The sequence below is a fragment of the Pongo pygmaeus genome, chromosome 23, assembly GCF_028885625.2.
Source record: "Pongo pygmaeus isolate AG05252 chromosome 23, NHGRI_mPonPyg2-v2.0_pri, whole genome shotgun sequence".
NCBI lineage: Eukaryota > Metazoa > Chordata > Mammalia > Primates > Hominidae > Pongo > Pongo pygmaeus.
In genome coordinates, this window is record NC_085931.1 from 42,750,711 (window position 1) to 42,778,010 (window position 27,300).

General features: G+C 44.9%; 1 protein-coding gene across 17 annotated transcripts in view; it reads left to right on the forward strand.

The window, feature by feature from the left end:
* Positions 1-27,300, forward strand: part of DEPDC5 (DEP domain containing 5, GATOR1 subcomplex subunit) — a 161,697-nt gene that overhangs the window by 86,621 nt on the left and 47,776 nt on the right. For 11 of the 17 annotated variants that reach the window (XR_010125950.1, XM_063663209.1, XM_054470437.2 and 8 more), the window contains 6 exons: positions 2,983-3,100; positions 3,534-3,701; positions 4,903-5,122; positions 6,725-6,858; positions 16,954-17,062; positions 20,597-20,662. Coding sequence is in view for 16 of the 17 variants with exons in the window: in XM_063663209.1 (XP_063519279.1) it covers positions 2,983-3,100; positions 3,534-3,701; positions 4,903-5,122; positions 6,725-6,858; positions 16,954-17,062; positions 20,597-20,662 (815 nt within the window). In the remaining variant the exon portion in view is untranslated. The remainder of the gene's footprint in view (positions 1-2,982; positions 3,101-3,533; positions 3,702-4,902; positions 5,123-6,724; positions 6,859-16,953; positions 17,063-20,596; positions 20,663-27,300) is intronic. The other 6 variants (XM_063663210.1, XM_063663211.1, XM_063663213.1 and 3 more) reach the window with 1 other exon arrangement.

A 27,300-nucleotide genomic window follows, 5' to 3' on the forward strand; every position in this document is an offset into this window, starting at 1 on the left:
AAAGGCTGAGGGAGAAGTCATGGGGCTGTCAGAACATTTAATATGGGGCCCTATCTAATCTGGTGGGTCATGGACAGCTTCCCTGAGGAGATGAGGTTTGAGATTAGACCCGAAGTACATGTAGGAGTTACCAGGAGCAGCAGGTTGGGAATGGAGGGCAGGAGTAGAAGGGAAGGGCATAACAGGCAGAGGCCAGTTTGTGCAAAGGCTCTGTGGCAGAAAGCATTGAGATACTTTCTGGACGCCAGAAAGAAGGCTGATATGATGGAGCACAAGGAATAAGCCGGAGGTACAGCCAGAGATGTCAGGAGACCCAAGCCTGTCTGAAGGATTTTGTCCTTTATCCCAAGAGTAATGAGATGAATTCACCTTTCATGTCACTGGCGCCTTGCAGGCTGCCCACCTGTTGTTCTCTGGGATAGCTGGTGGATGTCCCTCAGTGGTCTGAGTTCCTCTGTGTCCAGTTCTGTTCCTGGCTGATCCATGAGCCTCATGTGATGGTTAGTTGGCCAGAGGCTACTTGCCTGACTGTATCCTTTCTGGTTATTTTTTTGCTGTGATAAATTTAATCTCTCTAATTTCTATAGTAACAGAAAGGGTACCATTGTTATCCTAATTACTGGAAAAGTTGCCATCACAACCAGGCCTGTGCTGCTTATTCATCAGAGATTTATTGAATACTAAGTGTGAGCCAGGCCCTGTTCCAGCAGGGAACAGAACAGCATCAGCCCTCCCCTCAGAGTCTACAGTCTATGGCAGAGTCAGATGTTAAACTAATAAACCACAAGTATATTTTTGATCACAGATTGTGAATAATAAATACCATACAGGATAAACACAGGAATAACTGGGGTGCACCTAATTTAGAATGGGGGTGTCAGGTACGATGTCAGATGCTCATGAACCTTGTCCCATGACATTGTCTTCCCAACAGCCAGCAGAGTGTTTGTTGCATGAATGAAGGAATGCTTGGATGAGGGCTTGCCCTCTTTCTTGCTTTAGAAAGTGAGATTTGGTGCTCAAGATCACGCAGGCTGGCAAGTGAAAGTGCTGGGGTTGGACCTGGGATCCCCCGAGTAGCTTCTGTTTTGTATGCAGCTAGCCTGCTGCTCCCTTGGCACCATCGGGGAAATTTCCACATTCACAGTGAATATTATTTCAGCCTCTGCTGTCCTCTCTCCTCTTGACCGCTCACATGCTGCCTGTCACTGTGTGACTGTCTCAGAGCTGAATGAGTGTTGCCAATGGAGGGTGTCCAGGTTCTTGGCACCTCGAACAAAGAATTGGACAAAATGCACAAACAAAGCAAGGAAAAAATGAAGCAGCAAAAGAAGAGATTTACTGAAAATGAAAGTACACTCCACAGTGTGGGAGCGAGCTGGAGCGTAGGGGCTCAAGGACTCCTTTACAGAATTTTTTGGGGTTTAAATACCTTCTAGAAGTTTCCCGTTGTTTACTTGGTGTACACCCTATGTAAATGAAGTGGTGGCTCGCAATCAGTCTGATTGGTTGCGGAAAGCAACCAATCAGAGGCTAAAGTGAAGTTACAAAGTTTACACTCCTATGCAAACGTCTATTTGGTTGTAAAAATCAGAGACACTTTCAGTTTTCCATCTGCCTCACAGAAAAAGCGGGGAGTGGTTTGTGAAGGGAGTAACCTCTGGTCCTTTTGTTACTTAGGTGTGGAAAGTTGGGGTTTTCCTTTTGATTTAGTTCTAGGAAGTCAGCCTGAATTGGCCTTAGGTTCCCTGCCTCCAGACCCTGTTCTCCTGCCTCAAGAGGACTTGCCTTTTTTCTAGATCAAAGGAATCTTGGCTTGGCTTGGTTGTTCTTTGAGCCATGATTTTTACTCTCTTGAACACTTGTCATTTTCTTGATTCCTGATTATTTTCCTCTTTCCTGCGTTCAGTTCAGTTCAGCTAATACTGGACATGGCACTTTATCAGGTGCTTCTAAAAATGTAAGGAGGAACAGCATTTGAGCCCTGACCTCCTGGAACTTTTAATTTGTAAGGGGTAAGAGACATACACACAAGGAGCTATATACAAGGTAGGAATCAGACTGCTGATGGGGTCTGTTGGCTTTCTGGAAGAAGTAGCGTTTGATGGTGACTTTAAATGATCTGGGATTTCAGTGGTGGCCCAGGACGAGAATGCAAAAGAAACAACACGAGCAGGCTGGGCGCAGAGGCTCACGCCTGTAATCCCAGCACTTCGAGAGGCCGAGGCGAGCGGATCACCTGAGGTTGGGAGTTCAAGAGCAGCCTGACCAACATGGAGAAACCACGTCTCTACTAAAAATACAAAATTAGCCAGGCGTGGTGGAGCATGCCTGTAATCCCAGCTACTTGGGAGGCTGAAACAGAATTGCTTGAACCCAGGAGGCGGAGGCTGTGGTGAGCCGAGATCACACCATTGCACTCCAGCCTGGGCAACAAGAGCGAAACTCCATCTCAAAAAAAAAAAAAAAAAAAGAAAAAGAAACAACATGAGCAAATATTTGCAGCAAATCAATAAATGGTCCTTTTAGACTGAAACTTGGTATAGCAGTTTAGGAGTAGTGAGAGCTAGGACCAGAAAGCTAGGTTGGCTGCCACCTTGGAGTGAGAACCTCGAATGCCAAGGTGGGCAGCTTATGCTGGTGTAGTAGAGTTCCATTTTAGTAACACAGTCATCTCTTAAAGAACTTTCCTCTCCAGAGGATGAGGTATCAGGTTGTTCAGCTTTGAGTGTGCCATCTAGGTGCTATCAGCTAGCACCTTCAGGCTCTAATCTGCTCTTGGTTGGTTTAACAACGGAAAAATCTGCCAACCTCAGGAGTTTTTTGTTTTGTTTTTTTTTAACCAAGAATAACTTTCTTCCATGAAACTGCCCCTCAAGAGAAAGTGTTACATCGTTTTCTCAGTCTATATGGATGAGAAACAATTGTCTGTTATAGGAATGAGCTTCAAACAGATGGAGGAAATTATTATTTTTCTGTTAGGCCTTGTGTCCCGAAACCGCCCTGAGGAGGAGGACCAGTATTGGCTGAGTATGGGCAGAACGTTCCACAAAGTGACGCTGAAGGATAAGATGATCACAGTGACGCGATACCTTCCCAAGTGAGTATTTGGATATTTAAAGTCTTCAGTTATTGTCCTGAATTATCGCCACATACTAAATTATGTGTATAGTACATAATTCAAACTGAGGAAGTTCAGTGGTCGGTTTTTCTTTTGGAGTTTTGTTTGTTTGTTTCTAAGGTTATTTTAGGGTTATAGCTTACCTACTTCCAAAAGGGATTCATCTTATAATGTTTAGCATGATTCCTAACAAGGCTATTTCAAATAAAGATTGTGAGGAGAGAAGAAGGAAAGAGTTTAAGAAGATCCTAGAAATTTCTAGTACTGTTCCCTGGGATAAGTTGGTTACTACAGTTGAGGAGTAAATGTCAAGGATGGTTCTAAGTGTATAGAGATAGAAAATATAGAGAAGAATTGGCAGGAATTTGTCTCTAACTCTTTTGAATTTGGGGGCCTGCCCTGTGTTTTGCAGGTATCCTTATGAATCTGCCCAGATCCACTACACCTACAGCCTCTGTCCTTCCCACTCAGACTCAGAGTTCGTCTCCTGCTGGGTGGAATTCTCCCATGAACGGCTGGAGGAGTACAAGTGGAATTACTTAGATCAGTATATCTGTTCCGCCGGCTCTGAAGACTTCAGGTCAGAGAGTGGGCTTTGGATTTCCATCTTTGCAGGCTTGGGCAAGGATGTATATGTGTATTTTAACACTTTCTGCCCTTTCTTTCTCTCTCCCTTTTTCTTTTTCTTTTTTTTTCTTTGTAAAGAGACAGGGTTGGCTGGGTGCGGTGGCTTATGCCTGTAATCCCAGCAATTTGGGAGGCCGAGGTTGGCAGATCACCTGAGGTCAGGAGTTCGAGACCAGCCTGGCCAGCATGGCAAAATCCTGTCTCTACTGAAAATACAAAAATTAGCTGGGTGTGGTAGTGCATGCCTGTAATCCCAACTACTCAGGAGACTGAGGCTGGAGAATTGCTTGAACCCAGGAGAGGTGGAGGTTGCAGTGAGCCAAGATCAAGCCATTGCACTCCAGCCTGGGCAACAAGAGTGAAACTCTGTCTCAAAAAATAAATAAATAAATAAAAATAAAATTAACTGGGCATGGTGGCATACCCCTATAGTCCTAGCTACTCAGGAGGCCGAAGTACTTGAGCCCAGGAAGTCGTAGCTACAGTGAGCCTTGACAGTGCCACTGCACTCTTGCCTGGGCAACACAACAAGACCTTGTCTCAAAAAAATAAAATAGGTTAATGTGATAAATTTTTTGTTATGTATATTTTACCACAATTGAAAAAACAAACCCCACGAAGCTCAGTGATGATGTGCCCTTTGATGCAAGTGGCAGTGCAGATTGTGTTCTTAACATTTTCTTCACTAGTTGGCTGGTAGCTTTGTGGCATCTCATTTTTAATTTTTGATTTCTATGCATGATTTGTGATTGTGATGATAGCCACAAATTCACTGGGCCTGGGTGTGCAGAAGCATTCTGATATCTCTGGGATCAAAGCAAAAACTGCCTTTGTGGTCTTCCTTCAGAGCTCTTTTTTTTTTTTTTGAAACAGGGTAGAGATGGGGTCTTGCCATGTTCCCCAGGCTGGTCTCAACTCCTGAGTTCAAGCAATCCTCCTGCCTCGGCCTCCCAAAGTGCTGGGATTATAGGTGTGAGCCACCATGCCCATCCTCAGAACTTGTATTTTCAACAGAGCCATGAGCTGTAGCATCAAATGAGCACGTACTCATGGGGAGATGGACCTTCACACACCAACTCCACAGAGTTTACTGAGAGTGCTTTCCTTATCTCCTCTTTCTCACCACCACCCTGTGTTTTCCTCACCCCCTGTAGCTTAATTGAGTCCCTGAAGTTCTGGAGGACCCGCTTCCTGCTGCTACCAGCCTGTGTCACCGCCACCAAGCGCATCACAGAGGGGGAGGCCCACTGCGACATCTATGGGGACAGGCCCCGTGCAGACGAGGACGAGTGGCAACTCCTGGATGGTTTTATCCGCTTTGTGGAGGGCTTGAATCGCATTCGCAGGCGGCATCGCTCGGATCGCATGATGCGGGTAAGGGCTCCCTGGACTCAGGGAGTGCGCCTGGTGTGAGATGCAGGGCCTGCCACCTCCTCTATTAGGGGCCTCTCATCATCAGCCTATTTATTTACTCCTCAACTGCCCAGTGTTTACCTTAAATCCAAAACAGTGTTTTCTCCTCCACCGCTGGGTAAAGGAGGAAGGGATAGAGTGCAAGCAGTGACTGGGTGGTGTTCCCTGGCATAGAGCCACTCCCTTCCACCTGAGGACACGGTGCCTTGAGGTGCTCTCCAAGTGGGACCCTATGTTGAGCACAGCTGCTTGTGTGACTGGGTGCTGAACCTCTGGGTAGAAACTCTCAGGAGGTGAACAGCAGCAGTCCTTCCTCACTCATCTTGCTCCAGAGTTCGCAGCACCCTGTGCCTCATTTCAGTCACACACCACCCAGTGCGGAGACTCAGGCTTCTGGGGGTTATGGAATATGCCAGCTATAAGGGGTAGAACTGGGATTCAGCATTTTTTTTAAACTAACATATAGTATAATTGACGTGTGTGTGTGTGTGTGTGTGTGTGTACACAGGTCTATGAATTTTAACAAATATATAGATTCATGTAACCATCACCATCACTTCAAAAAAATTCTCTCATGCTAGCCTTTTTTTTTTTTTTTTTTTTTTTTTTTGAGACAAGGTCTCACTCTGTTGCCCAAGCAGGAGTGTGGTGGCATGATCATGGCTCACTGCAGCCTTGACTTCCCACCTTAGCCTTCCAAGTAGCTGGGACTAAAGGTGTGCATCATGTCCAGCTAATTTTTTGTATTTTTTATAGAGATGGAGTTTCCCCATTTTGCCCAGGTTGTTCTCAAATTCCTGGACTAAAGTGCTGGGATTACAGGCATGAGCCACCATGCCTGGACTTATGCTAGTCTTTATAGTCACGTTCTCCCCCATCTCTAATCCCTGGCAACCACTGGTGTGTTCCTTATCACTATACTTTTGTCTTTTCCAAACATCACAGAAAAGAGAATCACATAATATGTGACCTTTTGAGGCTGCCTTCTTTCACTTAGCATAATGCCTTCTGATTCATCCAAGTTGTGTGTGTAAGTAGTTCACTCTTTTTAATTACCAGGGAATGTTCCATCATCAGCCATGTTTTTTTTTGTTTTTAACCTCAAGTTCAGTATTCTTCCTCTCACACCAGCTGCCTTGTGTACACAACATCACTTACGATTAGAAACATGTCTGGGAGAGCTTGGATAGTGGGAAGAACTTTGGTTTTGAAGTGAGGTCACTGGAGTTTGGGTTCCAGCTCCAGTAGGATGTGGGATAAGTTCCTTAACCTCTCTGAGCTTCAGTTTCTTCTTCTGTAAAATAGGGCTAACATTTACTTCATAGATCTGTGGTGAGGGTGAAATGAGGATGTGCAAATAAAGGGGCAGTTTATTTTTAGTTCACCAGGCATTTGAGTGAAAGGCGGTTTTCTGTCACTTGCTGAACACTGAGAACCCGTGTTCCTTGACCCTGTCCATGGGATTCCCAGGGCCTGGGAATGCTGCAGCATGCCCTGGGGCATGAGTGGCTTCCACCGAGAGCCCACTTGGCTGATGGCCTTGTCTCCTCTTCTCTGCTTTAGAAAGGGACCGCCATGAAAGGCTTGCAGATGACCGGGCCCATTTCCACGCATTCTCTGGAGTCAACCGCACCCCCGGTGGGGAAGAAGGGAACCTCAGCTCTCTCTGCCCTGTTGGAGATGGAGGCCAGTCAGAAGTAAGTGCTTGGTGGAAGACTGACTTGTCCCCACCTTGACAGCCCTGAGGGTTTTCAGTGCCCTGTTCCCATGAGGGGGTGAAATATTTCCTTTACTAGGAGCTTGTAATTAGGGAGAAGGCATTTACGTGAAAAGAAAGCTAGGCTAATACCTGGTAGGTGTTGGATAACATGAAATGGGCCGGAAGTTATAAATTTTTAGATCGGGACTTAATTTGAATTACAGACTCATTTGATTTAGCCCACAAAGTATTTCAACATATTTGAGGCGGGGCCAGGTGTGGTGGCTCAGGCCTGTAATCCCACCACTTTGGAAGGCCAAGGTGGGCAGATCACTTGAGACCAGGAGTTTGAGACCAGCCTGGCCAACATGGCAAAACCCCATCTTTACTGGGGGGAAAAAAAAAAAAGCCAGGTGTATTAGTCCATTCTCACACTGCTAATAAAGACATACCTGAGACTGAGTAATTTATAAAGGAAAGAAGTTTAATCAACTCACAGTTCTGCAGGGCTGGGGAGGCCTCAGGAAACTTACAATCATGGCAGAAGGAGAAGCAAACACATCCTTCTTTACATGGCAGCAGCAAAAAGTGCAGAGTGAAGATAGGGGAAAAGCCCCTTATAAAACCATCACATCTCGTGAGAACTCACTGTCATGAGAAGAGCATGGAGGTAACCGCCCCCATGATTAATTTACCTCCCACCTGGACCCTCCCATGACACATGGGGATTATGGGAACCATAACTCAAGATAAGATTTGGGTGGGGACACAGCCAAATCATATCATTTCACCCCTGGCCCCTCCCAGTTCTCATGTCCTTGCATTTCAAAACACAGTCATGCCTTCTCAACAGTCCCCCAGTGTCTTAATTCATTCCAGCATTAACTCAAGTCCAATGTCTCATCTGAGACAAGGCAAATCCCTTTTGCCTATGAGCTTGTAAAGTCAAAAGCAAGTTAGTTAGTTCCTTGATACAATGGGGTATAGGCATTGGGTAAATACACCCATTCCAAATGGGAGAAATTGGCCAAAACAAAGGGGCTCAGGCCCCATGCAAGTCTGAAATCCAATAGGGCAACCATTAAACTTTAAAGTTCCAAAATGATCTCCTTTGACTCCATGTCTCACATTCAGGGCATGCTGATACAAGAGGTAGGCTCCCAGGCCCTTGGGTAGCTCCAGCCCTGTGGCTCTGCAGGGTACCACCCCACTTCCGGTTGCTTTTATGGCCTGGTGTTGAGTGTCTGCCACTTTTCCAGGTGCATGGTGCAAGCCGTTGGTGGATCTACCATTCTGGGGTCTGGTGGATGGTGGCCCTCTTCTCACAGCTCCACTAGGCAGTGCCCCAGCGGAGACTCTTTTTCCTTCCGCACTGCCCTAGCAGAGGTTCTCCATGAGGGCCCTACCCCTGAAGCAAACTTCTGCCTCCCCTGAAATCTAGGCAGAAATTCCCAAACCTCAATTCTTGACTTCTGTGCACCCGCAGGCTCAACACCACATAGAAGCTGCCAAGGCTTGGGGCTTACACCCTCTGAAGCCATGCCTGAGCTGTACATTGGCCCCTTTTAGCCATGGCCGGAGTGGCTGGGATGCAGTGCATGGAGTCCCTAGGCAGCACACAGCAGGAGGCCAGGCCCAGGAAACCAATTTTTCCTTCTAGGCCTCCAGCCCTGTAGTGGGAGGGGCTGCATGAAGGTCTCTGACATGCCCTGGAGACATTTTCCCCATTGTCTTGGTGATTTACATTAAGCTCCTCCTTACTTATGCAAATTTCTGCAGTAGGCTTGAATTTCCTCCCAGAAAATGGGTTTTTCTTTTCTGTCACATCATCAGGCTGCCAAGTTTCCAAACTTTTATGCTCTGCTTCCTCTTGAACACTTTGCCACTTAGAAATTTCTTCTGCCAGATACCCTAAATCATCTTCTCAAGTTCAGAGTTTCATAGATCTCTAGGGCAGGGGCAAAATGCCACCAGTCTCTTTGCATAGCATGAGAGACCTTTACTCCAGTTCCCAACAAGTTCCCCATCTCCATCTGAGACCACTTCAGCCTAGACTTCATTGTCCATATCACTATCAGCATGTTGGTCAAAGCCATTCAACAAGTCTCTAGGAAGTGCCAAACTTTCCCACATCTTCCTGTCTTTTGAGCCCTCCAAGTTGCTGGGAAGTTCCAAATTTTCCCACATTTTCCTGTCTTCTTCTGAGCACCCCCAGACTGTTCCAACCTTTGTCTGTTACCCAATTCCAAAGTCGCTTCCACATTTTCGGGTATCTTTACAGCAGTGCCCCACTCCCCAGTACAAATGTACTGTATTAGTCCATTCTTATGCTACTAATAAAGACATACCGGAGACTGGGTAATTTATAAAGGAAAGAGGTTTAATTGACTCACAGTTCAGCATGGCTGGGGAGGCCTCAGGAAACAAAATCATGGTGGAAGGGGAAGCAAACATGTGCTTCTTCACATGGCAGCAGCAAGGAGAAGTGCAGAGTGGAGGGGAAGGGAAGCCCCTTGTGAAATCATCAGATCTTGGTGGGCATAGTGGCTCACATCTGTAATCCCAGCACTTTGGGAGGCCTAGGTGGGTGAATTACCTGAGACCAGGAGTTCAAGACCAGCCTAGCCAACATGGTGAAATCCCGTCTCTGCTAATAATACAAAAATCAGCCGGGCATGGTGGCACCCACCTGTAATCCCAGTGACTCAAGAGGCTGAGGCAGGAGAATTGCTGGAACCTGGGAGGCGGAGGTTGCAATGAGCTAAGATTGCACCACTGCACTCCAGCCTGGGTGACAGAGCAAGACTCCATCTAAAAAAAAAAAATAAGTAAATAAAATAAAACCATCAGATCTCATGAGAACTCACTCACTATCACAAGAATAGCTTGGAGGAAACTGCACCCATTATTCAGTTACCTCCCACTGGGTCCCTCCCAAGACACATGGGGATTATGGGAACTACAATTTGAGATGAGATTTGGGTAGGGACACAGCCAAACCAAATCACTGGGCATGGTGGCGCATGCCTGTAATCACAGCTACTTTGGAGGCTAAGGCACGAGAATAGCTTGAACTCAGGAGGCAGAGGTTGCAGTGAGCCGAGATTGTGCCGCTAAACTCCAGCCTGGGCGATAGAGTGAGACTCTGTCTCAACAACAACAACAACAAAATTTGAGCCGGGTTTTAAATTTGAAGATTTCCATATAAAAATCTGGATTGTATAGATAGCATATGAATTTTTATATTAAAAAATATAATATACATTATATATATGACATGATACATGATGTTATATAATATGTAAAACAATATATTGTGGATAATATACTGTAGTACTCTCGGTGCGCAATTTCAGTTACCCAAGGTCAACTGTGGTCCAAAAATAGACAAGTACAGTGCAATAAGATATTTTGAGAAAGAAAAAGAGAGAGTCCACATTCATGTAACTTTTCTTACAGTATATGGTATAATTGTTCATTTATTATTAGTTATTGTTGATAATCTGTTACCGTGCCTAATTTATAAATGACACTTTAGCATAAGTATGTATTTATAGGAAAAAAACATAGTACATACAGGGCTTGGTACTACCCTAGGTTTCAGACAGCCACTGGGGATCTTGGAACATATCCCCCTCAGATAAGTGAGGACTATTGTAATGCAAAGTTGGCCAGGTGCAGTGGCCCATGCCTGTAATCCCAGCACTTTGAGAGGCCAAGTTGGGCAGATCACTTGAGCTCAGGAGTTCGAGACCAGCCTGGGCAACATAGTGAGACCCTATCTCAAAAAAAAATTATAGTTAATATATAAAACCCAGTTTTGCTTGAGGCCGGGCACAGTGGCTCATGCCTGTAATCCCAGCACTTTGGGAGGCTGAGGTGGGTGGATCACAGGGTCAAGAAATTGAGACCATCCTGGCCAACATGGTGAAACCTCATTTCTACTAAAAATACAAAAATTAGCTGGCGTGGTGGCACACACCTGTAGTCCCAGCTACGCAGGAGGCTGAGGCAGGAGAATTGCTTGAACCTGGGAGGCGGAGGTTGCAGTGAGTCGAGATCACGCCACTGCACTCCAGCCTGGTGACAGAGCGAGACTCCTCAAAAAAAAAAAAAAAAAAAATCCAGTTTTACTGGATTTACACAGGGTCCATATCTGCACCCAGCCACAGCGAGCTGGCACTTCAGAAGGGGCATATGCCTTGGGTTCACACTCTGGTCTTAAACTTGTCTTACATACTCAGTCATGCTACCTGGCTGGTTTCTCTAGGCCTTTGGGTATGTAGCCCCTTTATAAACAGTAAGTGTAGCAGTTGATAAGACACTGTTGGGACCACACTTGGTTGGGAAGGCAGGAAGAGTGTGGTGTCATGAGAGGTGGGATTCAAGCTGGCGCTGTAGGAAGCAAAGCGTTTACATGGGGGTGGGTGAGACTTGAGGAAGAGAAAACATTGCCTTGGGCTGCCTTCCCTGCCCCTCTCCACCTCACAGCTAGATCAGGTTCCTCCCTGTGCTTGCCTGCACCCTGGGCCTACTTCCATCAGAGCACTTACCAGTATTCTGCTGGGAGCCAGTCGTCAGTTGACTTCTCCCTGACTTGACTATGTGCTCTGAGGCCAGAGGCTGTGTGCCATGCCTGTCACATAGTAGGTGTGTAATGGATATTTATTGAATGATGGGGTGGGGGATGCTGAGGGTCTCCCTGTAGAGATGTGAGGTGATCATGTTAGGGGAGGCTAGACCTTGACTGTATGGTATGAGGGTCTGTCATGCCCGCAGGAACCTGCACACATTAGGCTTTCCAGAAGTAAAATTGAACAAGCAAGCGTGAGGTATGGTGGGGACATGGAATTGGAAAGACAGTGTGGGAATTTGGATGCTAGGCTGTCCTTACACATTCTCATGGCAAGACAAATCCTTTGAAAGTTTTGAAAATCCTATTACAGGCCAGGCGTGGTGGCTCATGCCTGTAATCCCAGCACGTTGGGAGACTGAGAGGTCAGGGTTACTTGAGCCCAGGAGGTCAAGATCAGGGTAGGTAACATAGTGAGACCCCATCTCTACAAAAAATTAGCCAGTGTGGTGGTGAATGCCGAGGTGGGAGGATTGCTTGAGCATGGGAGGTTGAGGCTAGGCTGCAATTAGCCTCAGTTGCGCCACTGCACTCCAATCTGGGCGACAGCAAGACCCTGTCTCAATAAAAAATGAAAATAAAAATTTTATTAGAAAATTTCAAAGGGATACGAATAACAGACTGGTATAATAAATTCCTGCTTACCCATCATCACCCGGCTTCAATGAGACTCATCTCATGGCTGACCTTATTTCATTTCTATCCAACTTATGTTTTCCTTTTATTTATTTATTTATTACTTTTTTTTTTTTTTTTTGAGATGGAGTTTTGCTCTTGCTGCCTAGGCTGGAGTGCAATGGCACGATCTTGGCTCACCACAGCCTCCATCTTCTGGGTTCAAGTGATTCTCCTGCCTCAGCCTCACGAGTAGCTGGGATTACAGGCATGCACCACCACCCTGGCTAATTTTGTATCTTTAGTAGAGATGGGTTTTTCTCCATGGCAGTCAGGCTGGTCTTGAACTCCCGACCTCATATGATCCACCTGCCTTGGCCTCCCAAAGTATTGGGATTACAGGTGTGAGCCACTGCTCCTGGCTTCTTTTATTTTCTTAAATCAATTTCCTGATGTCATTTCCCTTCATCTGTAATATTTCAGAGTGTACCTCGGAAAGACAAGTACTCTTTTTTTAAAAAAAAACCATGGTATTATAATTTACCTTTAAAATTACAACAATTCCTTAATATCATGAAATAGCCAGTTGGTGTCTTTGGCAGAAGTGGTTTTTTCGGAGATGAGCTCCCTGTGTGGGAAGGCTTAGTGGGCGGGGGCCAGGAGGCAGAGTCCTATCAGGAGGCTCCCGCTATTCCAGGCAAGAGGCAGCTGAAGCTGGATGGAGGGTGATGATGAGATGGAAAGGAAGGGATGAAGAACACAGCAGGGTGCCTACAGTGAGGGGACAGATGAGAGAAGGAAAACTGGGATAGGCTGGGTTTGTTACTGAGGGTACTGGGTCTTCTTTTGAAAATATCTTTATCAGACCAAAGGAAGATGCCAGGACTCTGTGTGGCAATTTCTCCCTGTAACTAATCACAGACTTTTCCCACTGGAAAAGAGAACAAGGAACATATGTTGCTGGGAGGGGTGTCAAGCTGGGGGTGAGGTGAAGGGATCTTATTTTGTCAGTGAGTCATTGTTTCATATGCACCAAGGAGCCTGTTTCTGCTCACACTGAAGAAGCATATCTTGGGGGTAGTGGTACCCCCAGTGTGAAGGGTGAGATTCTCAGCCAACCCCAAGGCAGGAGGCGGGACAAAGAGACCCAAGACTTCCTCCTTGCCACGGATGACTGCTCCCGGGATACGTGCTATATTTTCTCAATAGAGGTAGAGTAGAGGGAGCCAGACATTTATATAACATTTGTATAACATTTGCTTGCACAGAATTTTTTATTTATGTGTTTTTCTTTTTCTTTCACTGCTCCAAACAGATTCTGTTTTATTTATTATGCAAAACAACATACAGCAGCATGAAAGTGCTTACAAAATTTCACCTGTAGTCCCACCATCTTACCTTAACTGTGTATATTTCTTCCAGTTTTCTTCCCATCTTTATCTGTAGGCATATACATTTAGTCGGGCTCTTGTGAAAGACAGAAACCCTGGAATCTTAGCTTTGTGCTGATTAATAGCAGTGGGACCAGTCTGGGCAGCAGGTGCTGGCCAGTGGGCTTTTCTGTTCCTATTAGATGAGGATGACCCAATGACCCCAGTCGCAGCCAAGTCAGGGCAGAGAGAGGGAGACCCCACCAAAGCAGATGGACGTTCGTGTTCTGTCCAAGGTGGCTCTCGTATGTGCGTATTACTCAGGCCTTTGTGGGGAAAGCATGCCAGCACTGAGCCACGGTGTGCCATCTGCCTGCAGAGGCACGGGAAGGGCGTCTGCGTGCTTTTACCCCTCCTGCTTCTGTGTAGGCTGTGTCTTCCTCCTGCCCACCTTTTAAGGCCCACCCGGTGCATATATGTCACTACCTCCATGGAGCTGTGGCTAGTGACCCTTCTGGCTGAACATACCTGAGCGTGCCCTCATGTATGTTCTCATGTATACACACATGCATTGTACCTGGTTGTTTTGTGGCAGTCCCCTCTTCCTGAGCCATTAGAAGAAGAGCTTCTAAGGGCAAGGACAGGGTCAGTCTTCTTCTCAGAATCCCTGACTCCTAGTCAGTGCATCAGCATGTAGCAGGCGACTCAGTACATGTGGATTGTTGTGTGCATCAGATGACAAATCCGAGTGGTCACTGGGGATGCAAGAATCTCACAGCATGCATTTGTGGATGAGGCTTGGAGGAAAACACACTGCGTTGTGATAGAAAGAGAGACCGTGGTGTCAGTGGACAAGGAAAATAATCTAGCACCTAGTTTTTTGTCCTGTGAATTACACCTTACAGCATCCAAGTAATTGGTGTGGGGAAGTTTCCCTTTTTAAAATATCCCAGCTAATAAATACAGAAGGAATGATGGACTGTCACTGTGTATAGTCTGATGAATGAATGGATCTAGCAAAGATTATCAGTGGCAGCTCACATCATAAGAGAGAGGCAGCTATTCTGGGCCTCCAGGCAGAAGTGCACAGTACCACTTAGGAAGAATAGTGGCCCAAAGTTTGACCGAAATCTGCCCAAATCCCTTGATGTAACTTCTGCTTCTCAGGAAGTACAGAGCACAGAAGAACATGTTATATAATAAAGGGATGTAATCAGCACATCCAGACCGTGTAAGTTTACAGGGCTAAAGAGCTACTTTCTTTAACAAATAAATTGTAAGGATAAGGAGAGGTAAAGAGGAGCCTATTCCTTAAAAAGGACTTAAGAGATATGATGTATGACAATGTAGGGACTTAATTGAATCTTGCTGGGTTTTTCTTTTTTTTTTTTTAAGACAGAGTCTTGCTGTGTCGCCCAGGCTGCAGTGCTATGGCACAATCTCGGCTCACTGCAACCTCTGCCTCCCAGGTTCAAGCGATTCTCCTGCCTCAGCCTCCTGAGTAGCTGGGACTTCAGACGTGTGCCACCACACCTGGCTAATTTTTGTATTTTTAGTAGAGACAGAGTTTCACCATGTTGGCCAGGATGGTCTCAATCTTCTGACCTCATGATCCGCCCACCTTGGCCTCCCAAAGTGCTGGGATTACAGGTGTGAGCCACCGCACCCAGCTAAAAAAATTTTTTTGAGACAATTGAGGAAATATTTGACATTCGAAAAACTGTTATCTTTTAGAGATACTGAAATGTTTAAGGATGAAACAATGTGTGAGTTTTGCTTCAAATATTTCATGTGAGTAGGCAGGGTGTATGGATGAAACCGGAATGGCTCTAATGATATAATTTTGGTAAGGGATATGTAGGGGTTCATTATATTGTCCTCTTTACTTTTGTATATGTTTGTATTTTTTCAGAATGTAAAAAAAATTTTAAGGGAGAGTGCAACAGGTTACTATGGAAACAGATTTTTGCATCCCTGGTATGTGATTACTTTGCATTGAGTAACAAAAGTGTCAGAATTTAAGATAAGTGTTGCAAATTGGGTTCTCAGGGAAGCGGACTGAGATGGGGTGTAGCATATAGGATGCTTATTAAGGAGAGCCCTTGGGCGCAACACCTGTGGGAGGGATGGGGAAGAAACCGGAGTGGGTGCCAAGAGAAGCTGGACTACAGCCCCAGACCCAGTGACAGCCTCAGGAGATCCCACTGGAACAGCCTAGAACAGCCTTCAGAGATGTGCTGAGTTGGGCCAACAAACACACACACACACACACACACACACACACCATTCATTGCCTATGGCAGCCCATGCAGCTGGGGCTGTTCCTGAAGGGGCTGACAACTGAGACAGAGCCTCCTAGACAGCCCTTCCAGTGCTGGGACAACAACAAGGCCATGGTGGAGAGGGCTGGGCCCTGCCTCACACTGTCCATCACAAGAAGTAATATATATTATAGTAATAATGAAGCACTTAAGACTTTAATGTGAGCCTTCTGAAACCTAACAATAAAACAGTGATATATTAAAGCAATGTAATTTAATCTAAAATAAAGTGTAGTTAATTTTAGAACAGAAAAAAAATTAGGAAAATAAACATGAAAATATTCATTCATGTACATCAGAACCGAGATGGGATGAGATGTCATAAGGAAACTGTATTTGTCTTGTGTTATGAGATAATGTCTGTTAGTTTGGTTTGGAGGGTGATGTAGCTATGTACATTTGAAAGATTAACATATAAATCCCTTCAAAATATAGAATAATTCAAAATAGAGAATTAACACATTTTCTCCTGTTTATGCTGCATGTTAATGCAGTCTTTTTTTTTTTTTTTTTTTTTTCCCCGCATGGGCTGGAGTGCAGTGGCACGATCTCAGCTCACTGCAACCTCTGCCTCCTGGGTTCAAGCGATTCTCGTTCCTCAGCCTCCTGAGTAGCTGCCACTGTAGGCGTGCACTGCCACGCCTGGCTAATTTTTTGTATTTTTAGTAGAGATGGGGTTTCACCATGTTGGCCAGGCTGGTCTCAAACTCCTGACCTCAGGTGATCCGCCCACCTTGGCTTCCCAAAGTGCGGGGTTTACAGGCATGAGCCACCACGCAGTCTTAACATTCAGAATGTGTTTTTGCTGGTATATTAAATAAAAATTGAGGAAAAGGTATTTTTACAAGAATTTTTAAAATGGTGTTCACAGTCACTCAAACCATGTCAGTCCCCTTTTTAAGGTCATATATAAGCACCAGGTGCTGCCAGAATGCTTTTAAAATTGGGCTATTTTCTGATTTACTGTGGAGGACTGGTGATTGTTCAGCACAATGAATGAAATTAAGGGTATCATGAAGGTCTGGAAAGGGAAACAAGGCAGAAGTGTGTGTTTCAAAGATGACAGCAACAGAGCTGTCTGTATCTTGGCCGACATGGATCCTTCACCAGGGAGCTCTGAGCAAGCTGCTGTCATGTGCTTTTCCTCCTTTCAGGTGCCTGGGAGAACAGCAGGCAGCTGTGCATGGTGGGAAGAGCTCCGCCCAGTCAGCCGAGAGCAGCAGCGTTGCCATGACTCCCACCTACATGGACAGCCCACGAAAGGTAAAGGAAGCCGCGGTAGCAGGGAGCTGTCCTGTACTCTCAGAGACTCAGTGTGGAGGGTAAAACAGATCGCCCTTCGGCTCCAGGATTGCATGTGCTGAGGCTTTGAATGAATTCTACCCTGAACCCTTTAAAGGTTCTATTACTGTTACTATTTTTATATAGGAACTTTCTTGTTCACAGTTGTAAGGAAGCTAACTTCTAGTTAAATCTGGATATAAAACAGTCAGTCATGCTTGTAATCCCAGCACTTTGGGAGGCCAAGGCTGGAGGATCACTTGAGCCCAGGAGTTTGAGACCAGCATACACAACATAAGGAGACCCCATTTCTTAAAAAAATTAAAAATAAAATTCACTAGATGTGGTGGCATGTACCTGTAGTCTCAGCTACTCAGAAGGCTGAGGTGAGGGGATCCCTAGAGGCCAGGATGTTGAGGTTGAAGTGAGCCATGATCACACCACTGCGCTCCAGCCTGGGTGACGCAGTGAGACCCTGCCTCAAAAAAGTAAAATACAACAGTTAAGCTAAACCTCTTTGGTTCAATGCCCAAGATCTGGCCTGAGCTTTGTATTTGGCCATCTGGTTTTCCTTCACCCTCATCTTTAGCTTTCCCAGAGGGGAATAGAAAGCTACTGAAGTAGCTTCCACCAGAGCTCGCTCTTCTTTGATAGTGAAATTCCCATCAGTTTTCTCAGACTGCTGTGAAATACAGTCAAATGGGAGCATCCTGGGGTGGGGGGAAAATACAGAAAACCTGAGACTTTAGGCCTCTATCAGGAACAAGTACGGTAGAGGAGCCAAAAACTCCATGGGTCTTTTAAGACCAATAGACTTGGCTCTGTCGGCTCCTTCTGGGAAATTCAGACTCTGAGATCATTCTGTTGTGATAGGACAAGTTGACTGTACTTACCACTCTCTTGTCCCTATCACTGAGAGATGAAGGAGATTCAATACATATATGTTATTTTTCAAAATTGTGGTCAAATGATATATCTGTGTTTATTTTACCTCCGTATCATGAAAATTTCCCATGTCATTAAATGTTTTACAAAAGCATGATTTTTAAAAATAATTATATACTTTTTTCTTTCCTTTTTTTCCCTAAGCAACCCCAAAGAAAAAAATAGCTATATATCATTTTATCATGTGAATATGACTTAATTTATAACTTCTTATGGTTAAAATTGTAGATGGTGATTTTTAAATGATTTTTGGTATTTTTCTATAAACTTTAAAAATTATTCTACAGTATACCACAGTTATAATGTTGCAGTGAATATGCTTGCAATAATCATTTGACCACACCACTGATTAACTCCTTAGCATAAATACTATAATTACACTACATGGGTAGAGGGATTAAAATCTGAGAAAAAGTATCAGCCAAGGCCGTGGGCAACTTGTAAACCAAACGTTGGCAAACCTAAATACATATTTTAGACTTTGTGGCCAAGAGGCAAAACAAAGCTATTGTGTAAGTATAGTATTTCTATAACCATTTAAAATTGTAAAAACCATTCCTTTGTTTTTTTGTTTTTTTTAAATATATATATATATATATATATTTTTTTTTTTTTTTTTTTTTTTTTGAGACAGGATCTCACTCTGTCGCCCAGGCTGGAGTGCAGTGGCGCGATCTCGGCTCACTGCAAGCTCTGCCTCCCGGGTTCACGCCATTCTCCTGCCTCAGCCTCCCAAGTAGCTGGAACTACAGGCGCCTGCCACCACGCCCGGCTAATTTTTTATATTTTTTAGTAGAAATGAGGTTTCATTCTGTTAGCCAGGATGGTCTCGATCTCCTGACCTCGTGATCCTCCCGCCTCAGCCTCCCAAAGTGCTGGGATTACAGGCGTGAGCCACCATGCCCAGCCGTAAAAATCATTCTTAGCTCACTGGCTGTAAAAATATCAGAGGGCTGGCCAGATTTGGCCTGCAAGCTGTAGTTTAACAACCCCTGCTCTAGGGAGTGACTTTAGGTACCAAGGATAGCCTGTGTGTAAGGAATGATCTGCTGACCGTGAGTCTTTTCACCTGAACTCCTTCACATGTACATAAACCTCAACACCATCAGCACCTCTGCTTCTATATGTTCTGGCAGTTAGAAGGGACACAGTGGAACAATGAGATACAAATTACCCTGTGTGCTGTCCACCAGGTTTTGCCTCTACTCACTGCCATCTTTGAGGGTCAGAAACAGTGCTGAGGACATGACTGAAAAGCAGAGAAATTATAGTCGCAAATATATTAGACTGCTGTTTAGAACCCTCTCCTGATCGTCCGGGTGAACACTAAAATCCACATGCATGAGCCATCATCAGTAGGGCTGGAAGTAAACTCCTGAATAGTCAAGGGGAAACAAAATGCTATGAGATGGCCAAAGCAAAGAGCCCTGCTGACATGCTCAGAAATGTCCAACTGTTTCCCCAAGGAACACTTCATGTTAAAATGCGTTGGGGGTACCTGCGTCAGCATCTCCACAGCCACAAGTTTCCAAGGTTTCGTATTTGAGTTTGCAGTCACTTACAGGAAGTGGCAGCAGTATCAATAAAACGGGCACCCAAATATTTCAGTTATTCTACCTTTGGAATTGAGGAAAAGTTCCAGAAAAGCAGAGAACTTGAGATGTGTCAAGTGCCATTCCTGAATTTCTATGATAACCAGACATAAAAAGTGAAAAGATTCCAAAAGGAAAGAGGGTACTACTTAAGAATGATGGAAAAAGTCCTCCGTGTCATTTTTGTTTCACAGACATGGCAGCTTGAATTCCACAAGGGTAGGGTAGGGAGGGAATGACAGCTTTAGAAAGCCCCTCACAAGGTGAGTGCTTGTGTATCTGACATTATACATGTCTTAGCTTGCTGATGATTTTGTTACACAACCAGTGGAGGAGAAGGTATGGCTGCTTCTGTATCCCCTATTTGCTAAAAAAACTAAGCAAGAACTTATCCTGCCTTGAATCCTCTCCTCCCATCTGGCTGCCATGTTTAGTAACAGGCAGAAAAAACCTCCTGGCTCAATGTATCTCTCCAAGAGGGCGACTGGTCACCCAGCCAGGTGGGAAGCCAGGATGTTGCCACCAAAGCCCTTACCCTGCAGCCCCACCAAGCTGCTCTGCGGCCTTTTCATCTTCCTTGGCATAGGTCTGAAGGAATTTCAGAGCTATGTGGGAGGGTGAGAGCATCCAAGCCACACTCTGATGAGACCTGAGAGAGCTTGGACACACCTTCCAACCTGGGTGCTTTCTCCCACACAGATGGGATATTCTGCCCAGGAAGGTGTGAGTTTCTGCTAATGCTTTGCATTTGGATATTGTCTTTCTGGGTGGAGCTCTCTCTCTCTCTCTCTCTCTCTTTTTTTTAAATTTTCCCCATCCTCTTCATATGTCCTTGTTTCTCTCCTTCCCTCCTTGTTTTTGTTTTTATTTTTTGTTTTTCATACCTGTCTCCTTCCCCTGATGGTTAACCACTGGTACACATTCCGTTTCTTCGCTTCCTTGCAACTGCTGCTGCTGCTTCCTCCTCCTCTGACTTCAGGACGGGGCCTTCTTTATGGAGTTTGTCCGCAGCCCACGCACAGCATCGTCCGCCTTCTACCCTCAGGTTAGTCCAACTCCAGGGCTTCACATGCCTGTCCCACTGGCAAACACCATGAGCTGGCCTTCTGTTAGGCTCTGAACACATGGAATTGGGCTGCAACTAAGTTGGGGCAGTTGAACTTGAATTTGGTCTCAGAATTGTACATTCCCTTCCATGTTGTTTGTGGCAGCGAAGGGGGGGATGGAAGAGATTAATGTAGAAGAACATATGATTGTACCAGTGATGACTCAAGTGTTTCTCATCACTGTCTGTTTCACATAGTTGCCACTGATTCTCTGCCACTTTGCAGCATCTTCACTTTTAGGTTTTATGAGCAACATGAAATATGCTTAGTTAAGGGCTGAACACTTATTTTTTCCCCTCCCAATGCAGCAACCAGATAAATTTATAACAGTGTGGCAGGAAGTGGTGAAAAAACACAGCAAATATTTATTAATAGGCATGTGCTACTTCATAGGCCGAAGGTGTAGCTCACCTAGCTTCTGGATTTCACTTAAATTATTTGTCAGTTAAAAAATTTGGACGAGCTGGGCGCGGTGGCTCATGCCTGTAATCCCAGCACTTTGGGAGGCCGAGGCAGGCGGATCACCTGAGGTCAGGAGTTCGAGACCAGCCTCAACATGGAGAAACCCCGTCTCTACTAAAAATACAAAAAATTAGCCAGGCGTGGTGGTGCATGCCTGTAATCCCAGCTACTCGGGAGGCTGAGGCAGGAGAATTGCTTGAACCTGGGAGGTGGAGGTTGCAGTGAGCGGAGATCTTGCCGTTGCACTCCAGCCTGGGCAACAAGAGCGAAACTCCGTCTCAAAAAAATAAATAAATAAAAATAAAAATAAAAAATAAAAATAAAAATAAAAAAGATTTGGACGAGGCCAGGCACAGTGGCTCACACCTGTAATCCTAGCACTTTGGGAGGCCAAGACAGGCGGATCACTTGAGGTCAGGAGTTTGAGACCAGCTGGGCCAACATGGCGAAACCCCATCTCTACTAAAATTACAAAAAGTAGTCGGGCATGGTGGCACATGCCGGTAATCCCAGCTACTCAAGAGGCTGAGGCAGGAGAATCACTTGAACCCAGGAGGCAGAGGTTGCAGTGAGCCAGAATTGCGCCACTGCACTCCAGCCTGGTGACAGAGCCAGAGTCCGTCTCAAAAAAAAAAAAATAATAAAATAGAATTTTTTTAAATGAGAAAAGAAAAGGTTGTTAGCTGGTTAGTGGACATACAGCTAGTGAGTGACTGAGCTCTTATATCATTCTGCCCACTGCACTGGGAGGGTAAGGGTTTAGTTAACGTTGGAACAGGTCAGAGGTACCATGCCTTCTGTGTAGGTCTTCAGATATCCCCACCTGCCTCTTCCCAGTCAGCTGTGTAACCATAGGCAAATCCCTGTAAGGACCTTTGAGTCCTAATCTAAGCATCTCTAAAATCTGAGTGTGGGTAGCGCACTGTGTTTTTAGTTTAAAACAAACATTGGCTGATCCTTTTCACCTTTTACTTTCTTTTTTTTAGAGGTAGTATCTTGCTCTGTTGTCCAGACTGGAGTCCAGCCTCAGCCTCCCAAGTAGCTGGGAGTATAGGTATGAACCACCATACCCAGTTAATTTTTTATTTTTTTAGAGGTAGGGTCTTGCTATGTTGTCCAGGCTGGTCAACTCCGGGTGTCAAGTGATTCTCCTGCCTTGGCCTCCCAAAGTACTGGGATTACAGGCATGAGCCACTGTGTCTGGCCATTAACCTTTTACTTTGTGGTTTTTTGTTTTTGTTTTGAGACAGAGTTTTACTCCAGCTGCCCAGGCTGGAGTGCAGTGGTGCAGTGTCAGCTCACTGCCACCTCCACCTCAAAGGTTCAAGCATTTCTCCTGCCTCAGCCTCCCCAGTGGCTAGGATTACAGGTGTGCACCACCATGTCCGGCTAACTTTTGTATTATTAGTAGAGAAGGGGTTTCACCATGTTGGCCAGGCTGGTCTTGAACTCCTGACCTCAGGTAATATGCCCACCTTGGCCTCCAAAAGTGCTAGGATTACAGGCGTGAGCCGTTGTGCCCGGCCACCTTTTACATTCTTATAGGAGACTGTTATGGAAAGTTTTAGATTTAGGAGAGGCACACAAATAAGGATTATATTACCCACCAGGTGTTTTGTTGAAAAGGCGGGAAGTGAGGTGGGAAGATCACTTGAGCCCAGGAGAATAAGACTAGCCTGGACAATATCGTAAAACCCTGTCTCTAATTTTTTTTTAATGTATACATTAAAAAAAATTAGGAGGCCAAGGCAGACGGATCACTTGAGGTCAGGAGTTCGAGACCAGCCTGGTCAATATGGTGAAACCCCATCTCTAATAAAAATACAAAAATTAGACTGGGATGGTGGTGTGCGCCTGTAGTCCCAGTTACTCGGAGGGTGAGGGAGGAGAATTGCTTGAACCTAGGAAGCAGAGGTTGCAGTGAGCCGAGATCATGCCACTGCACTCCAGCCTGGGCAACAGAGTGAGACTCCATCTGAAAAAAAAGAAAAAAATTATATCAGAAGTAGTAAGAGCTCTCTATACATACACAAAATTAAATTGTACTTTATGTTTATTTATTATTTGCTGTGCTAAAATACATAACATAAAACTTGCTTTGTGTATTTTCTGATGTGCAGCATAGAATGGAGGAGGGAGGCCAATGGAGTCAGATGGATGCTTTTTTTTTTTTTTTTTTGAGACGGAATTTCACTCTTGTTGCCCAGGCTGGAGTGCAATGGCGCAATCCCTGCTCACTGCAACCTCAGGCTCCCGGGTTCAAGTGATTGTCCTGCCCCAGCCTCCCGAGTAGTTGGGATTACAGGCATGCACCACCATGCCCAGCTAATTTTTTGTGTTTTTAGTAGAAATGGGGTTTCACCATGTTAGGCTGCTCTCGAACTCCTAACCTCAGGTGATCCACCTGCCTCAGCCTCCCAAAGTGCTGGGATTACAGGCAGGAGCCACCACCACACCTGGCTCAGATGGCTGCTTTCAAATCTTGACCTCTGTGCAATGTCAGGGAGCTGTGTTAGGCACATGAATTAACCTTCTGAACCTGTTTCTTCATTAAAATATATATATATATATATATATATATATTTATTTATTTGTTTATTTACTGTGTGTCTTTATTTGTAAAAGGAAACAAAAAATAATTTCTTTGTAGGGTTGTTCTGAGGATTAGAAATAATATCCATTTCTCAGTCGTGCATGGTGGCTCACGCCTATAATCCCAGCAGTTTGGGAGGCCAAAGTACTGGGATCTCACTTTTTTTTGAGATGGAGTCTTGCTCTGTTGCCCAGGCTCAAATGCAGTGGTGCAATCAGCCCACTGTAACCTCTGCCTCCTGGGTTCAAGTGATTCTTCTGCCTCAGCCTCCCAGGTAGCTAAGACTACAGGCATGTGCCACCACAGCCAGGTAATTTTTTTGTATTTTTAGTAGAGATGGGATTTCACCATGCTGGCCAGGCTGGTCTCCAACTCCTGACCTCAAGTGATCCACCCGCCTTGGCCTCCCAAAGTGCTGAAAGTGCTGGGATTATAGAAGTGAGCCATTGCGCTTGGCCTAATTTGTAGTTTTAGTAGAGACGGGGTTTTGCCATGTTGGCCATGCTGGTCTCGAACTCCTGACCTCAGGTGATCCACCCGCCTCGGCCTCCCAAAGTGCTGGGATTTCAGGCATGAGCCACCACACCCAGCTGTATTTTTTTTATCTTATTGTGTGTCTGTTTATTAGTAGCCTCACCTTTTTTGGAATTATGTAAGATATAAAAATATAAGTAACGCCAGGCACAGCAGCCCACACATGTAATCCCAGCACTTTGAGAGGTGGAAGCAGGAAGATCCCTATTAGTCCAGGAGTTTGAAATCAGCCTGGGCAACACAGTGAGACCTTGTCTTTACAAAAAATAAAAATAAATTAGCTGGGTGTCGTGGTGCATGCCTGCGGTCACAGTTATTTGAGAGACTGAAGAGGGAGGAGTGCTTGAGTCCGGGAGGTTGAGGTGGGGGCGGTGACCGTGATTGTGCTACTGTACTCCAGCCCGGGCGACAGAGCAAGACCTGTCTCAAAAAAAAATATATATAATTATATATAATATATATATTATATATATTATATATTATATATAATATATATAATATAGATATAATTATATATTATATATATTATATATAATATATAATATATATAATATATATTATATATTTTATATGTTATATATTATATATTTTATATATTATATATTATATATATTATATATATATATAAAAAACACCATTTGGAGCGAGGGGTTAGGATAGACACATAGAGGAAGGAGGCTGCCTCTATGACAAAATTCAGATCAATTGAGATAGGAAATTCCAAGCACCTGCTGGGTGTAGGGCTGCGCCAAGTGTTGTGGGAAGTAACAGGGATGAATAAAATCCTTTATGAATATTAATGCCTGTCTTTGCTCACCCCTAGATGGCAAGCTTCATGAGGGCAGAGAGAAGGTTTTAATTTGAGATAATATTCCCCTTCCCTAATCTTAACCTTGGAGAACATCTGAGCTGTGGGTCTGCAAGTTATTCCCAAGCTTTCCCTCTCTGCAAGGCATATGGGATTCTGTCGTGGATCCCTTTGCAATGCCTCTGTCTGCCTGGCAGGAGCTGAATGACTGGAAAGCAGAAACCCACTTAGCCCATTTGTCTCTGGGTAAGACAAAGCAGAGTGTCAACTCTACCAGCGTCCAGGCACAGTGGAGAGCTGGGCTGGCAGATCCAGCTGTTTCCTTGTAGCTGATGACCCACCAGCATGAGAAAGTGGGGCTGTGACAAGCCCACGAGGTGGAAGGTAGAAGACCCATGGGGGGCACCTGTGGTGGGTGGTGCTAATCTCAGAGGCATCTCTAACAGGGCTCCCTCCCTTACTTTCTCCTGTAGCTTGGGAGTGCCAGAAAGTGGGGGGAAATTGGGGATTGGTGCTGCTGCTGATAGGTTTGGTGTTTTTTTTTTAAATCAAACGCCAGACTTGGATTTTGCCATTTTTTTCAATTAATGTCTTCTTTCTATTCTAGGATCCAATCTTGGGTACCACATTGCCTGGCTTCCCAGTCTCTTCTAATCTGTGACTGTTTCTCAAGCTTTCCTTATATTTTTCTTTCTTTTTTGAGACAGAGTCTCGCTCTGTCGCCACGCTGGAGTGCAGTGACGCGATCTCAGCTCACTGCAACCTCCGCCTCCCGAGTTCAAGTGATTCTCCTGCCTCAGCCTCCCAAGTAGCTGGGATTATTACAGGCACACGCTGCCATGCCCAGCTAATCTTTGTATTTTTAGTAGAGACAGGGTTTCACCATGTTGGCCAGGATGGTCTCCATCTCCTGACCTTGTGATCCGCCCACCTCAGCCTCCCAAAGTGCTGGGATTACAGGCGTGAGCCACCACGCCCGGCCCTTTCCTTACTTTTTAAAATGACCTTCACAGTCTTGAGGAGTCCTTGCCAAGTGTCCTGTAGAATGTCCCCAAATCTGGGTTTGTCCGAGGTTTTTTTTCATGGTTAGACTGGAGTTAGATACTCAAAAAGAATACCCCAGAGGGGAATTGCCTTTCTCATCACATCACATCAGTAAGTAACTGAGATCCACACAACATCACTGGCAATGATAACCTTCATCACTCCTTCATCACTTGGTTAATGTCATATTTGTTAGCCATCTCTACTATGAAGTTACTATTTTTTCCTTTTTTATACTCCATTTTTTGGAGGCACATCACTAAGTCTAGCCCACTCTAAAGCGGAGAGGGGAGTATCTACATATGTTCAATGGAGTCCTTTTTTTGGACAAGGTTCATAAGATTCTTAAGATGAAAGGCATCTCCCTCTACTTGGCTCTTTGCCAGGCATCTACATGCGACATCTGCCATTCTGTCCATCCCACCTGCCATTTGTCTTTGCTCACCACTGATCTTATTCCAAAAAGTTATTTCATGTGGATCATGGAAGTAAATGCAACCCCTAAAATAAAAACATGACTAGATGGGGGAAATTCAGGTAAAGAAAAAAAATTAGACAGGATGTAATATAAGGCCTTGTAAAGTAGATAGAATTTTGTGCCAAATTCAGCTCTGAACCTCCTGGTAGCCAAAGAAAAGTGGGAAACCTCTGTTCCAAGACTCATAGTGGTTATAAAATAAAGACAACCAGATTCCTTGGGAGAAGCATACCTTTTCCTGGTATTGAGATCTAAACAAAATGCCTTTTCTGTGCAGCCTCTTAAAAGATAGACATTGTGTGATACATAGATAGAGCAGAGGTCGGGAAACTATGGGGCAGATCTGGTATACCATCAGCTTTTGTAAATAAAGTTTTATTGTAATAGAGCCACGCCCATTCATTTACATATTGCCTATGGCTGCTTTCTCACTTTCTTATTCAAAGTTGAGTAGTTGTGACAGAGACCATATGGCCCACAAAGCCTGAAATATTTACTATCTGGTCTCTTGCAAAAAATGTTTCCCAATTCCTGATCTAGAGGACAACTCCTTAACCACCTGCTACCCCGGCTCCCACCAAAATAGGACTGCAGGACGAATGTGCATTTCTGGTAATGGCCTTCAGGTTAGGCTGGTAGAGCAATTCTTGTTATGGTA